The 15,341-nt window shown below is 39.6% G+C and overlaps 1 protein-coding gene across 6 annotated transcripts in view; it reads right to left on the bottom strand.

Moving 5' to 3' along the window:
* The window catches only part of PPEF1 (protein phosphatase with EF-hand domain 1), a 110,919-nt gene that overhangs the window by 19,925 nt on the left and 75,653 nt on the right, over positions 1-15,341 (bottom strand). For 5 of the 6 annotated variants that reach the window (XM_072744951.1, XM_025997493.2, XM_072744949.1 and 2 more), the window contains 4 exons: positions 14,321-14,470; positions 10,430-10,579; positions 2,752-2,937; positions 1,234-1,376 (listed from right to left, as the gene is read on the bottom strand). In XM_072744951.1, the coding sequence (XP_072601052.1) occupies positions 1,234-1,376; positions 2,752-2,937; positions 10,430-10,579; positions 14,321-14,470 (629 nt within the window). The remainder of the gene's footprint in view (positions 1-1,233; positions 1,377-2,751; positions 2,938-10,429; positions 10,580-14,320; positions 14,471-15,341) is intronic. The other variant, XM_072744950.1, reaches the window with a different exon arrangement.

Genomic DNA, 15,341 nt, shown 5'->3' with positions numbered 1-15,341 from the left:
AGCACCCCTAGTTTATAGCAGCATTATTTACAATGGCCAAGATACAGAAGCAACACAAGTGTCCACCGACTAGTGAATGGATAAAGAATAGTGGTACATATACACAATGCACAATTACCCAGTCCTAAAAAAGAATGAAATCTTGCCATTTGCAGTGACATGGATGGAACTAGAGAGCACAATGCTAAGTGAGGTAAGTCAGTCATAGAAAGACAAATACTCTATGATTTCACTCCTATGTGAAATTTAAGGAACAAAACAAATGAGCAAAGGAAAGAGGGAGAGGCAAACCAAGAAATAGACCCTTAACTACAGAGAACAAACTGATGGTTGCCAGAGGGGAGGGATGGGAGGGATGGATTAAAAAGGTGATGGTGTTTAAGGAATGTACTTGTCATGAGCACAGGACTGATGTTTGGAATTGTTCAATCACTGTATTGTATGCTAGGAGGAGGTGACTGGTGAGTGACTGCCAATGGGTTCAAGTTGTCTTTTAGGATGGCAAAAACATTTAAAAACTAGATTATGATGATGGTTGCACAACTCTGTAAATATATTATTGGTGAATTGTGTATTTTAAATTGGGTCAACTTTGGGGTACCTGAGTGGCTCGGTGGTTGAGCCTCTGCTTTAGGCGCAGGTTGTGATTCTGGGGTCCTGGAGTCCCACATCAGGCTCCCCTCAGGGAGCCTGCTTCTCCCTCTGCCTATGTCTCTGCCTTTCTCTGTGTCTCTCATGAACAAATAAATAAAATCTTTAAAAAAGAAACAAACAATAAACACATTAATTTTATACTGAAAACTTCTCAAGAACATCATGTTAAATGGAGAAAAGTAAGATAAGCTATGGATGCCATCACATGGAGAGACACTCAACTCTTGTCACATATGCTTCTAGGTAAAGAGACCAAGAGACAAGAGCACACAGGGCTGTTTGGGGGACAGGGAAGGCTGGGTGGATGTGGGGACTTTCGTTTCTTTACATTCAGTTAGAGGCTGCCCATGGACACTGATGGCTTTACCCATTTAAAGAACATATGAATTGAAAATTACTCCTCTTGGATTCAAATATGAATGCATTCACCCCTTGGTGTCTGAAACTAACCTTACTGTGTTTATACCCATGAGTAACCAGTAAGTAGTTATCTTCCCTCTTGTGGCCACTCTTAATCACTCTGGACTGGTTCTACTTGGCTACCAGTACCAGCGCTCAGAATTCTTAGATCATACACACCTTTGGTAAAGAGGCCTCAAGCACGTTGCCTTAGTTACTTGGTACTGGAAAAATCGAAGGTTCATACCACTGCACAGTTTGATGTAAGCTCCTCGATTGCTGCCTTCTTCATAATAATTAGAAGCAGAAAATACAGTGACAACCTGATTAAAGAAAAAGAGGGCCAGGGTCACGTAGTTAGTTCTCAAAAGGTCCTTCAATAAAGGCAGAGATAGCTCAATTCCTAAAAAAGCAAAAATCAAAGAAGGTCCCAAATCCATACAAATTATCCAAGTCTGACAGGATTTTCTGTGATTCCATTGGAGAGCAGCAAGGCTTTTAAGTCCGTGTCCCTGGGAATGCTCACTTGTACCCACTCATCCCCGCAGTGGAAAGCCTTGCAATCCTGTGTACAATTTCAGTTCCGAATCTCCGAATTCTACTTAATGCTTGGTTTTGCAAATTCTAATTTTCCAAGCGAGTAAAGCTTTTGTTTTCTTTCCTTGTGATATCTGAGTGTTCAAAATAAAACTTGTCTAGTATGCCTTTTTCTTTTGCTTAAAGCTGATTGGTGTAAAGGGCTTGGGGCCCTGCACAAAACCTGTCCTTTAAGGGGACAGAAAAAGGTGGCCAGAATACAGAGTGGCCCAGGACCACTCTGCTGGGAAGGAACCAGCCTTGAGGCCATGGTGGAAGATGGCAGGGTAACACTTGTTGACAGACAACCTGGCTTGGGCTCAGCTCTGCCCTCATCAGCCTGCTGCTTCAGACAAGCTATTTTCTCTGTTTTCTTAGTACAAAGAAACCTTAAATAATACTTGCCTTCACTATCTCACAGCATTAGCATGAGCTGAAAATGAACTAATGGAGTTAAGAAAAGCAAAAGTCTTGAAATAGAAAGAGATGCCACAAATTTGGTATTCTGTTTTATTTATTGCTCTTCTCTGGTAGAAAAGGGACATCCCAAGACAACTTGGAACAAGAAACCCATTCCTCCACCCTCTTCCAGCCTTACCAGACACCACTGAAGGAGCACAACACACTCCATTCTAGTGGCTGCAGCTGAACTGACCATGGCAGGGACTCGCTAGAGCTCACCCACTCGTGAGTGGAAAGGAGGTGTGTTGTGTGGCTCTGCCCTGTACAGGGAAAGCACAAAAGGTCAAAGCGAACTGGATTCGCCGCTGCCTTTGAAGTGCTCTGTGAGGGCAAGTACATTCCTAACCACACTGTGCTGGAGAGTTGCCTTTCGATTCATACAGAAGGAAGCCTGTCTGTGGGTGTACTTAGAGCAACATGTCAGAATTTCTATCTCTGGGATTAGGGAAGATCAGGGAAACAAGCCAAACATCTCTTAGGGTGAGGTACAGGGAGGCCCCTTCAAACAACCTGCCTGAACTCTGTCTACCAAAGCACCGCCTTCTGTTTTGGTCCTGGGGAAGACACCTTCCCATGGACCTTGGGTCAGACACATCCTGTGAAGAAAGACTGCTTGGGGCCAGGATGTGTGTGATGATGTCACCAACAATGTTAGCTTACCTTCCCATCATGGCAGATTTCATACCCTTCAGGCTTACATTCATGAGACCTGATGAGCATCTTCAACTGGTATTTATTAAGAACCTTGGAGGTAATATCAGGTCCAAAGTAGCAGCCCCCTCCTCGACTTGTGTTTGGGTAACAGCCTCTTTTGCCTCTGGGATCACTCCATAGAATATCGATAACCTTTGAACAACAGACCAGATTAGGCCACTATTTACAAGTGAGAGTCTGTCTTTCTAGATTCTAACTTATTTGCCAGAAATATTAACCCAAGTTATTCCAGAGTCTAACTATTTCTCGTTCCTCCTTCAAACTTGTTTCAGACTCATCTCCTCCATGAACTTTTTCCACAATAATTGTCATGCCCACAGCCACCGCAGTCCCTCTCTGCCTCATCCTCAATAACCAGTATAGCGGTACTTTGTAATCATGAAGAATAAGCCCTTGCCTTTGTCTGTCTTTAAAAATCTCGTCATGATCAGTTCACAATTGCTGAATCTGCCAAGGTGTTTTCTCTTAAAAGAACTTCATTGTCATGTTCTAAGGAGAAAGCAACTCCCCACAAGGGACACACATTAGAGGTTCGTAATATGTTCAAAGAGATAAGGTAGGTCTCCCAGCTGTGGCTTTGGCCCTGGTTTTTGTCCTCTTGGAGCAGATGGTATGAGGAAGGCTTTTCCTACCACAAATATAGACAAGCGTTCATCCAAGAATATTTCCTAAGTCATCTCCTTCCCTTTTTGTCCCATTGATAAGAACATTCTCAGCTTCAGCAATACATTTAGCCACTGACTGGTTTCCAAAATGTGTCCTCCTATATCCATAAGTATTTTGGATTTAGGGGCTGAAAGAGGTAAATGCAGGCTACATGATGCCCAAGACTGAAGATTCAAGTTTCTAAGAATATTTTTCATCACTCTGATCCACATATCATGTTTCTTTATTTAAATTCCTATAGGAGTTTAAGCAGTAGTGAGAAAAACTAGCTTTGTCACTAAAGCTGTGCAGCCTCAAGAAAACCTGGGACTCAGTTTCTAGATCTTTAAAATCAGGGGTTTGGGCCAGATGACTTGTAAAATATCTCAAAATTCTAACAGACTATGATTTTCACAGTCTGTATTTTCCATGTTTTTGTTCTGCAGGCTTGAAGGATCATACATTTTAAGTTCTGCAGTTATTCAAGCAGGTCCAAGTCGGGACTTAACAAGAGGACCAGAAATGGTTGTCCCAGTAAACTGGACAATGCACTCATTTATAGGTTTGGTATTGAAGGGGAGTTAGAAATAAGTGAGGAAAAAGACAGCGAGGTGGAGAGAAGAACAGAACTGGTAGGAGAACTCTGGAATGTTTAGCACCTGGTCCGAACTTATGGCAACACTCTGTCAGGCACAAACCAGACACCTGCAGAGTTTTTGATGATTGATTGCAGTGAGAGTGAAAACCACCCAAAGAAGATTCAGACCAGGGTTCTCCTTTCTCCCCCCACTGAATTCCAACATAGGCACAATCCTACCCTACAAACAAATACAATGAAACCCATTTATCTTGTTGGTGTTTATAACAAAACCAACACTTGCATTGTCATATCTGGCTCTTACACTATGAATTCATGTTTGGGCATCTTGATTTGACCTTTAGTATAATGAAGGCAGAAACAAGGAATTGTGTTGTATAAGGAGGGGATTAAGTTTTAAATTCTCACATGAGATGCAAGTCATTTATAGCCAAAATTACCCTTAATGCACACTATACATGATTTTGTATATACAATCTTATACAATAATATGGATGTGTTAATATTTTATGTATGTGATAATGTATAATGGGATAAATAACTTCTATGGAAATAAATTTTTACATACTTTTCTTTTTACCATATACATATAGTTGAAACTTATATAAATTAAATGTATATATAATGGACTCTTGGACTAGAATAAGCACTGACCAAGGAGTTAGTTCTTCAAGTGTCACCTGTGTCATGTTGGGCAAATCATTTAACTTATTTGTGCTTAAGTTGGCTCATCAATGAAATAAGAAAGATATATCTAACATTCATTTTTCTTTGATTCAAAGTCAAAAGGGGTATGAGTCTTATAGAAATGAATGTCTTCAGAATTATCCATTCCATGAATTTGCATTTCTTCTTTCTGTCTAGAATTCAGTCACTTGACTAGGTTTACCCAGACTGTGGCTACAATATAGATTTGTTGTTGAAACAGATTCCTCAGCAGACAGTCTCTTTCCTTCCAACAATGTCCTCTCCTCTGAAAAGCAAGGGCCTTGTGAGTGGTAAGTGCATGAAAGAATAGTTATTTATAATATTCCTTCCTGAAAATGTTCTAATGAAAAATTGGAAAAGTTTTACTGAATGACAGTTTTTACATGACCTGGTGAACAAAAATCTATTTGTGTCTCAGCGTTTAAACCTTCCAAATCCAAAATAAATCCAGCAGAAGTGCCCTGTGCTTGTCTGCAGCTCTAAATAATCCAGTTCCCAAAAGTATGCTTTGTGGGAGAGTTAATAGCTCTGAAAGGTGTATCTAAATGCTTCTCTTTTAAGACACTAATCCTATAGATTCACTATTCCTTTGTATTTTCCCTTAGTCATGTGTCTTCCTTCCAGCTTTTGAACAAGTTGTTTTAAAAGCTGTGCTTAAAAAAATAAAATAAAATAAAAAATAAAAGCTGTGCTTAACCCAAACCTTCCAGTAATACCTAAATTGCTTTAGAGGCCTACTCCTTGTTTGCCCATTGCCTCACTGGATGAGGAGAAACTAGAGCAGTTCATTTCCTTCTTGAGACCCCCTATCACTCTGAAGCCACCTTTCCCTTCAGAAAAGGAGCATGGACATTAAAGTCATACCAGGCATCACATCCTGCTCTATCACTCAGTGACTAGCCAAGTGACTACAAACAAGCCATTGCCCCCTTGGGAGCCTGCACAATGAGGCTGACTACCCTATTTAAAATTACAACTCTGTCCTCTACCTCCAGTTCTCCTGATACTCATAACCTTGTTCTAGTTTTAATTTTTTTCCATAGAACTCTCCACTTAACATATTATATAATTTACTTGCTTATTGTTATACTATTTAACTCCTCCCCCTAGAATGTAAGCTTCATGAGGTAATAGATCTTTAGTCACTGGCATTCTCAAAAGTCTAGAATAGTGACTGACACATAGCAGATGTTCAATAAATACTTGTTAAATGAATGAATTAAGAGAAGGGAGTCACTCAGGAAATAAATTATTCAAATTATTTTTTAAACCTCTCTGGTCTTCCTGTTGCAAGTCTGTCCTAAGAGAAGGGTATCACCCTTGTCTCTATACAGTGACTTAGCTATGAGTACATATATCCCCCACATCTCAGTGATAAAATAAAACTTAAATTATAGCACTCGGCCAAGAATGATGCACTTCTGTGAGTATGGGACAAATAGAGAGCCTATGACCTTTATTATAACATAGCTCATAGATATTGAGAAATAAAGTATGAAATCTGGTTTTATCTGGAAATTTCAACTCTAGCTAACTAAAGTATGCATACCCACTTAGTACGGGTAACTGAGAGAAGAAAATTAAGGATACAACTGAAATTACTAAAATATTGGGAATGAGATTCTGGTCCATTTTACCTGTGTCAGCTCCAGTCATGTGCACGGAGTCTGCAAGATGCCTCATCTCTATTGTTGGGTGGTGAGAAGTTCTAGTACAGAATAATGACTGCCAGTCTCCTCCTCCCACTTCTTAAGGCTCCATCTCTCTAGAATTCTAACTTATCTAGGCTTCCAGTGGCCAGAATTTTCTTTTTGTGCAACTCCAATCTCTTTGGCATCATCCTTTTTATTCACCATAACCCTAGCAGTGCTTGTTCTAACCTTTGGTCTTTGGAGTTTGGATGTCAGAATTTAAGGAGGCATCCTTTCCTACTTGCTATAGGTTGTCTCTTGTACCTTCTTAATTTTCAAATACTTTAGATGCACAAGCCATTGATGAATTCTATTTCTCTCTTACTACCCCTTCTCCTTCCCTCTCTATCCCCACCCCACCTCTCTCTGTCTTTTTCCTCATTGATTAGAGGATATTTTACAACAGAAATCACATTTTAGTCAACATTTTCAGCAGCCAAGGTATGAGTACAGAGTCAAGAAATCACCAAGAGGCTTCTTGGAAGTAAGCAATTAGAAGAAAGCTGATGGTTCTATGATACTATTAGCTCAAGTAGACTGGATGAAAGTTTCACAAAATTAGGGAAAGAGGCAGATGAGCAGAGCCCTCCTAGGGCCAGAATAAGCCTCAAAGATGGTCATACCCTGCCCCTGCAGAAGAGACTGACTTTAGACTTTAATGGGATCAGATCGGGGAGCTATTTGTGAGCCCTAGGGCATTGTTAAGAACAATAGCACAATCAGCTAGCAATTGAAGGCTAACAACAGTATATTACTTAAAATGCCCAGCTTTCAACAAAAATGTTACAAGACATGCAAAACAAAAAATACACAGGAAAAACAAGCAGGCAATAAAAATTGCCTTTGAGGGGATTAGATGTTGACTTAGCAGACAAAGATTTCAAAGCAACTATTATAAATATATTCAAAGACAGAGATATATGTGTATGTGTGTGTATAAATATATATATACACATATGTATGTATATATAAAACATTCCATTCAGCTGGAATGGAATACATTTTCTTCTTAAGAGCACATGGAGCATTCTCCAAGATAGACCATACACTGCCCATTTTAAAAAGCCTCACTATGTTTTAAAAGGATTTAAATCATATAAAGTGTGTTCTCCAACCAAAATTGAATTTAAGCAGAAATCAATGGAAGAAAGAAATATGAGAAATTCACAAATATACAGAAATTAAATAACATGCTGCTAAATAATATATGGGTTGAAGAAGAAACCACAAGGGAAATTAGAAAATACTTTGAGATAAATGGAAATGAAAGCACAACAGCAAAACTTACAGGATGAGCTATAGTAGTAGTTACAGGGAAATGTATAGCCTCCTTATAAAAGGCAAGAGATCTCAAATCAATGACATTACCTTTCACCTTAGGAAACTAGAAAAAGAAGAGCAAACTAAATCTAAAACAAGCAGAAAGAAGGAAATAATAAAAATTTGAGCAGAAGTAAATGAAGGAGAGAACAGAAAATAATAAAGGAAGTCAATAAAACCAAAAATCGGTTCTTTGAAAAGATCAATAAAATTGACAAACCTTAGTGAGACTAAGAAAAAAAGAGACTCAAATTACTAAAATTAGGAATGAAAGATTAGACTGCACTACTGACTTTTTATATATTTAAATATATATATATACATATACACACAATATATATACACATTATATATATATGGCAACTGTAGGTAAACAAATTAGATAAATTAGATGAAATGAACAAATTCCAAGGAAGAGAAACTATCAGGACTACCGAGATACAAACTACTCAAGAAGAAATAAAAAATCTAAATAAAACTATAGCAAGAAAAAAGATTGAATTAGTGATTTTTAAAATTCCTACAAAGAAAAGCCCAGACTCAGATCATTTCACTGATGAATTCTATCAAACATATGAATAAAAATTATTAATCCTCACAAACTCCTCCAAAAAACAGAAGAGGTCACGCCCCAGGCAGAAGGCAGGCACCTAACTATTTAGCCACCCAGGGATCCCCTGTTCTGTATTTTTGTGTGTGTGTGTGATATCTTTGGTATTAGCATAAGACTGGCTTCATAGGACCAGTTGGGAAGCATTAGCTCAGCTGGGAGCCTACTTTTCCCTCTTCCACTCCCCCTACTTGTGCTCTCTCTTTCTGACAAATAAAATCTTTTTAAAAAGTCTAGAAATAAACCTTCATATTTATAGTCAGTTGATTTTTGATAAAAGTGCCAAGAAAATTCAATGAGAATAGTCTTTTAAACAAATGATATTGGGATAACTGGATATCCACATGTAAAAGAATAAAGCTAGACCCCTACCTCCCACCATACACAAAAATTAACTCAAAATGGATTACCCAAATATAACTGCTTAATCTATAAAATTCTTAGAAGAAAATATAGGAATAAATCCTCATGACTTTGGGTTAGGCAATGACTTTTTTTTTTTAAGATTTTATTCATGTATTCATGAGAGACACACAGAAAGAGGCAGAGACAGAGGGAAGAGCAGGCTCCTCACAGGGAGCCCCAATGTGGGGACTCTATCCCAGGACCTGGGATCAGGCCCTGAGCCAAAGGCAGATGCTCAACCACTGAGCCACCCAGGCATCCCTAGGCAATGACTTTTAGACACAACACCAAAAGCACAAGCAGAAAAGAAAAAAAATAGATATTAGATTTCATCAAAATTAAAAACTTTTGTGCTGCAAATAATACCATCAAGAGAGGGAAAAGATAGCCCACAGAATACGAAAGAATGTATCTGCAAATAATATATCTAATAAGGAATTTATATCTAGAATATATGAAGAACTCTTACAATGCAATAATAAAAAGATAATCAACTCAGTTTTTAAAATGAGCAAAGGATCTGAATAGATATTTCTCCAAAGACATACAGATGGCCAATTAGCACATGAAAAGATGCTCAACATCATTAATCATTAGAGAAATGCCAAAACCACAACAAATCAAAACCATAATGAGATTCCACCTCACACCCACCAGGATAGCCATAATCAAAAGGAGAGACAATTTCTTAGTGAGGATGTGAAGAAACTGTAACCTTCATACATTGGTAATAGAAATGTAAAATGTGTAGCCACTTGGGAAAACAGTTTGGAAGTTTCTCAAAATGTTCAGCTTAGAATATCTTATAACCAAGCAATTCCACTCCTAGGTATATACCAAAGAGAAATGAGAACATATGTCCACAGAAAAACTTGTATGTGAATGTTTATGGCAACATCATTCATAATAGCAAAGAAGCAGAAACAACTCAAATGTCTACCCACTGATAAATGAATAAACAAAATGTGGTATACCCAAACAATAGAATATTATTTAGCAATAAAAAGAAACAAAGTTCTGATACATCCCACGACATGGATGAACCTCAAAACATTGGGCTGAGGAAAAGAAGCCAGATACAAAAGATCACATGTGGTATGGGTCCATTTCTTTTCTTTCTTTTTTTGTAAAAAGAGTTTACTTATTTATTCATGAGAGACACACACAGAGACAGACAGAGAGAGAGAGAGAGAGAGTCAGAGACACAGGCAGAGGGAGAAGCAGGCTCCATGCAGGGAGCCCGATGTGGGACTCCATCCTGGGACTCCAGGATCACACCCTGGCTGAAGGTGGCGCTAAACCACTGAGCCACCCAGGCTGCCTGGAATGAGTCCATTTCTGTAACATGTCTAGAATAGGGAAATCTGTAAAAACCAAAGGTAGTTTAGTGGTTGCCTAAGTCTGGGGAAGCGGGTGGTTGGGGAGGGAATGGGGAGTGATACAACACTGTGAATATACCAAAACCATTGAATTATATGCTTTAAATGAAGGATTACATCTCAGTGGAGCTCTTAAAAGTATAGTGATGAATTCAGAAAGAAGAGTATGATCTGCTTAAAAAAGCAAGTCACTTTTTATGTATATAAGGGACAATATCATCTATGCTGCATGTTCATTGCCACTTTGGTGAACACTCTGATTACCTACCTGCTCCCATTCATGCTTTGTTAACTGTTCAGAAAGGGATCCATTTGTTTTGACTTCCCGAGGTATAATAGTTGTATTTATCTTATTTTTCTTCAAGTCATTATCGCGGTCTTCATCTAAGGGAATTGGTGACATCAGCACAGATTTCATCTATAAAACAAATTCACACTGTAGCCAAACTCTTATGTTTCATGCGCTGCATGCAGAAACTTCCCTGCCAGTTGCCACTCTGTCCATGTAGCCATGCCTCAACCTGATGAAGAACACGTGTTTTTCAAGGCCACTTGGGATCAGGATACTTTGCCCAACTTCCCCCTCAAGTACCACAGCTCCATTTTCTCCTAGGAGCCCTGCCAGCCATCCATTCTCACATCCCTTGCCGGAGAGTTTAAATAATACTAAACCAGAGTCTTAGTCTTCTAGAATCTTCCTTCTCTTTCCCTCTGCAATGACAACTCCCCAACCTTACAAAATGTCTTTAATGAAAAACTAAAATAAATAAAACAAAACAAAATGCCTTTAATGAAACTAGAAGGAAGTCGTCATCAGGTTCCTCCAACCCCACTCCCCGCCCCCATTAACAATCATACCATAACAGCAGGTATAAACCAGGAAGCATAGTCATCCCTACACTTAGAGGGTCCTAAGGGATGGGAAAGTGGAGAAACTGGGAAAGTTATAAAATTGGACTTGAAAATCTTTTTTTTTTCTTTTGAAAATCTTCTTCTATTTTATTTATTTATTTACTTACTTATTTACTTGAGAGAGCAAGTGCAAGCAGGGAGGAGGGCAGAGGGAGAGGGAGGAGCAGACCCCCTGCTGAGTAGGGAGCCCCTGGGACTCTGGGATCATGACCCAAGCTGAAGGCAGACACCCAACCAACTGAGCCACCTAAACACCTCGAAAATTTACTTTTATTTTTCATTTGGTAGAGTTCCAAAGGCTTAAACCTTTGCTACAGTTCAATTATATTTAATACAACAAATATGTGCTACCAATTTAACTTCACTCTGGGAGGGAGAGAAGACACAGAAAGTACACAAGTCAAATTTCTATCTTTAAAACCAGGCTTCTGAGTAGGTGGAACGATGATCCCAAAAGGGGGTGAAATTTGAGGTTTCCTGGGAAAATTCCTGGCCCAAAACTTCTCCCCAGGGGGTGTCTTGGTGACTAAAATTCAAACTTCAGGGATGCCTGGGTGACTCACTGGTTGAGTGCCTACTTTCGGCTTGGGGTGTGATACTCAGAGTCCCGATTCAGGCTCCCTGCAGGGAACCTGCTTCTCCCTCTGCCTGTGTCTCTACCTCTCTCTGTGTGTCTCTCATGAATAAATAAATAAAAGCTTTAAAAATAAAATAAAATTCAAACTTTAGTTCCAAGTATCAGGAAAGAGGAAAGAGTTGGAGGAGAGAGCTCCATGTTCTGAGCTTACTCTCTGCTGTTTTCTCCACCCAGGTAATTATATTTAAACCTCCTAACAATTCATTATGGTGGGTATTTTTAGCTTTCATGCACAGGTGCAGAAACTGAGGCTTAGAAAACTTTAGTACCTTGCCCAGTTACCCAGCCAGGAAGTGACAGAAGTAGAAAGTAAAGCTGGCTGTGTCTGTCCAATGACAGAGCCCCGTGGAGTTTACTAGGTCAAGGTGGCTCTCACCTTTTGGTCTCCACAGAGATAGTGATGAGCATTCTGGAGACATGCACTTTTTTTTTTTTTTTTTTTTTGAGTAGGCTCCATGCCCAGCATGGAACCCAACATGAGGCTTGAACTCAGGACACAGATCAAGACCTGGGCTGAGACCAAGAGTCAGACGCTTATCTGACTGAGCCACCCAGGCACTCCAAGACATGCTCTTAATATCTCAAAAAGCTCTAGAGAGAGCTGGGTGCTCCAGCTCACTTCAGAAAAGGAAAATTTTCAATCTGATCAATTGGTAGTGGCTGCCATGGCTGATTAGCGCTGTTGTCACAGGGTGGGTGATGGTAGAGTGTAGTGTTCCTGCCATGTGCTTGCCAATATTTGACTGACAAAAACATCATGTTCCCTTGCTCTTGGCTAGAATCACATCCACTTGTTATGTTAACACTGACTATCTTGTGTTGATCAAAATGTTTTACTGGCTTGACTATTTGCTGATATCATGAAAAAGGTGCCATAGCACCCTGCCTTAAAGGTAGGGTGACCTTAAAATTTATTGCAATTGGAGCACTTCTGAGAGTAAAGGGAGGCACTATTAATAAATACGCCAGGACAACAGGTGCAAGCCAAGAGAGATGGTCATGGTTGGGTGAGGTTGGGGAGGAGATATGTAAAATCACCACAGAATCGGGAAAGGGCTTGTAAAGAAGTTTCTATCCAGTTTTGTCTTAGGTCTTCCCTGCTTTGGTCTTAAATCTCTTAGGAGGTATCCAACCAACACTGATGAAGTATTTACTACATCTAAGATGCTGGAGTTAAAGCAGTGAATTAGAGAAGTAGGGGAGGATAGTAAACAGTACCCCAATTCTTTACTCAATGCTGGTAACTGTTATGTAGGACCTGTACAAGGAGCTTGAGAGCATATAGAAGGGGACCTGATCTAGTCTGGAGGTCATGGAAGGCTTTCCAGAGGAAGGGTACATTTAAGCTGATATTAAAAGGAGGAAAAGTTAGCAATAATACCATCTTTCATATGCATGTAAAGATATAAGGGCTCCAAACACGAGGTGAAAAGGAGTCACATTTCTGTCTGTATCAAAATGATTTCCAGCTCTAAACTCTACTTGTCGAGATTGGTTGGAAGTTGACTATCAATCTTGAGGGGTAAGGGTTCAGGTTTCTCACTAGGACTGTATGTGATCATCTGGTTCCAGAGCTGCTATTGGTCTTTGTGCTCACATTGGATCTCCTATGCCCCCGGTCTGGGGGCTTTGGCTGGGCTCTGGTACAGGATGAAAGATAATTCCAGTCACTCTGCAAGGCCCAGCCAAAGGAGCCCTTTACTAAGTATGGGAGCTTTATAGGCCACACACAGCCTCTTTCCTGAGCCATTCTGTACAGGTTCTTGCTCTGCTTCTGTTGTACTCAATATGATTCTCAGTGTAAACTATTTCCCCCTCAAAATACCCTGAGCCATTGGAGTATAAGAGAAGTCATATCAATCCAGAAATAAATTGCTATACGATTCCATCTATATGAGGCACCCAAAGTTGTCAAATTCAGAGACAGAAAGTAGAATGGTGGTCAGCAGGGGCTAGGGAGAGGGGAGAGTGGAGAGTTGTTGCTTAATGGGTAGAGTTTCTTCCCAAAGATGAAAAGTTCTGCAGGTGGATAGTGGGGGTGGCTGCATGACAATGTGAATGCACTTAATGCCACTGAACTGTACACTTAAAAACGGTTAAAGTGATACATTTTATGTTATGGATATTTTACTGCAATATTAATTAGAAATTTTAGTTTTTAAAAATCAAGATCTTTCACTTTTAGAAACTATATGAAGTGCCAACATTTCCTCATTTTCCACTTTCATCGTGAAAAGTCTATTTTCCATATTTAGAGGTTATCCATTCAGTTCTTTATCTTGCAATCATAGGTTTTCTTAAAATGTGTACTAACTTTTGCAGTTACAACTAAATGCAAATGAATACAAAATAATGAATGAAAGAGGGATAGGGATGCCTGGGTGGCTCAGCAGTTGAGCGTCTACCTTTGGCTCAGGTCATGATCCCCGGGTTCTGGGATCAAGATTCTGCATTGGGCTCCCTGCATAGAGTCTGCTTCTCCCTCTGCCTAAGTCTCTGCCTCTCTGTGTGTCTCTCATGAATAAATAAATAAAATCTTAAAAAAAAAAAAGAGGGCCATATCCCCTCATAAAATTCTGAGACAAGATTTATGTAAACATCGCCTCTTACTTTGTTTCTTTCTATATGGTGGAGTAAGTTCAAGTCTGTGGACTCTGATATACCACCATGGATGACCAGGATTTCATTGTCAATGATTGTACCAATTGGGAGCCAGGTATAGACATCTTCCAAGATTTGTAAGATTTTTTTTCCATGTATCTGTAAGTAAGAACTTGAGTAAGTTTTGTTTTTCTGGTAAATTCAAGTTTATCACAAAAAGCGACAATTTTCATGCCACACAAAGGAAGTCAGCATGGAGTCACTAACCCATCAGCATGAATTAATGCTGTTCTTTTATTCTATGTTTGTCTATCTGTTTGTTTATTCTATATTTTCAATACTTTGACATTTTGGTGCCTTGCAGACCCTGGAGGAGAGATTGTTCCTCCCAGGGCTAGCTAATTCCTAAAAATCATAGATGATTTGCCTTTCATATGCAGATGAGAGTGCCTTTCACATGCAAACGAGCCAATCCAGAGCCCACACTCCCAACCACCTCTTTTATCGGGCTTTGGCACGCCAGGCCACCATTCCCCCGCCTTAATCACCCCACAGCCAGGTACCCAGACAACTAATGACAGCCCTTATTTCCCAGAGAGCTCCTGAAATTGTTCAAACTAGCCAATCCTAAACCTACTTACACTGCCTCCACAGAAACCAAAACAAAGGCTCTTGCCCACATTTTCCCCTCTTTCCTTCTGCCTTCTGACCAATCCTGGTGCTTCCCACGGCCCACGGTGTGATGTGCTGTGCTAAGGCACAGTGAGTAAAAATCTCTTCCTTTACCGTGGTCATTTCTGTATTTGTATGTCTTACCATAAAACAAATCCTGGGTACCTTTAAAACAATAGAATATGTTTTATCTGTGCTAAAACTTACACAAAAGTCACAATGAAAAGGCTTGGTTTAGTCCAGGAAGAAAATTAGGCCTGTATCACAGCCAGGGCTTCCTACTGTGCTTTTATTTTACGTGTAAGGAGTCTGACTAGTTTACCCATCACTCTTCCTGAAGGCTCTTTTTTTGTAGGTC

Source organism: Vulpes vulpes, chromosome X, assembly GCF_048418805.1.
Source record: "Vulpes vulpes isolate BD-2025 chromosome X, VulVul3, whole genome shotgun sequence".
In the NCBI taxonomy this organism is placed as follows: Eukaryota; Metazoa; Chordata; class Mammalia; order Carnivora; family Canidae; genus Vulpes; species Vulpes vulpes.
This window is presented reverse-complemented; position numbering and strand designations above follow the sequence as displayed.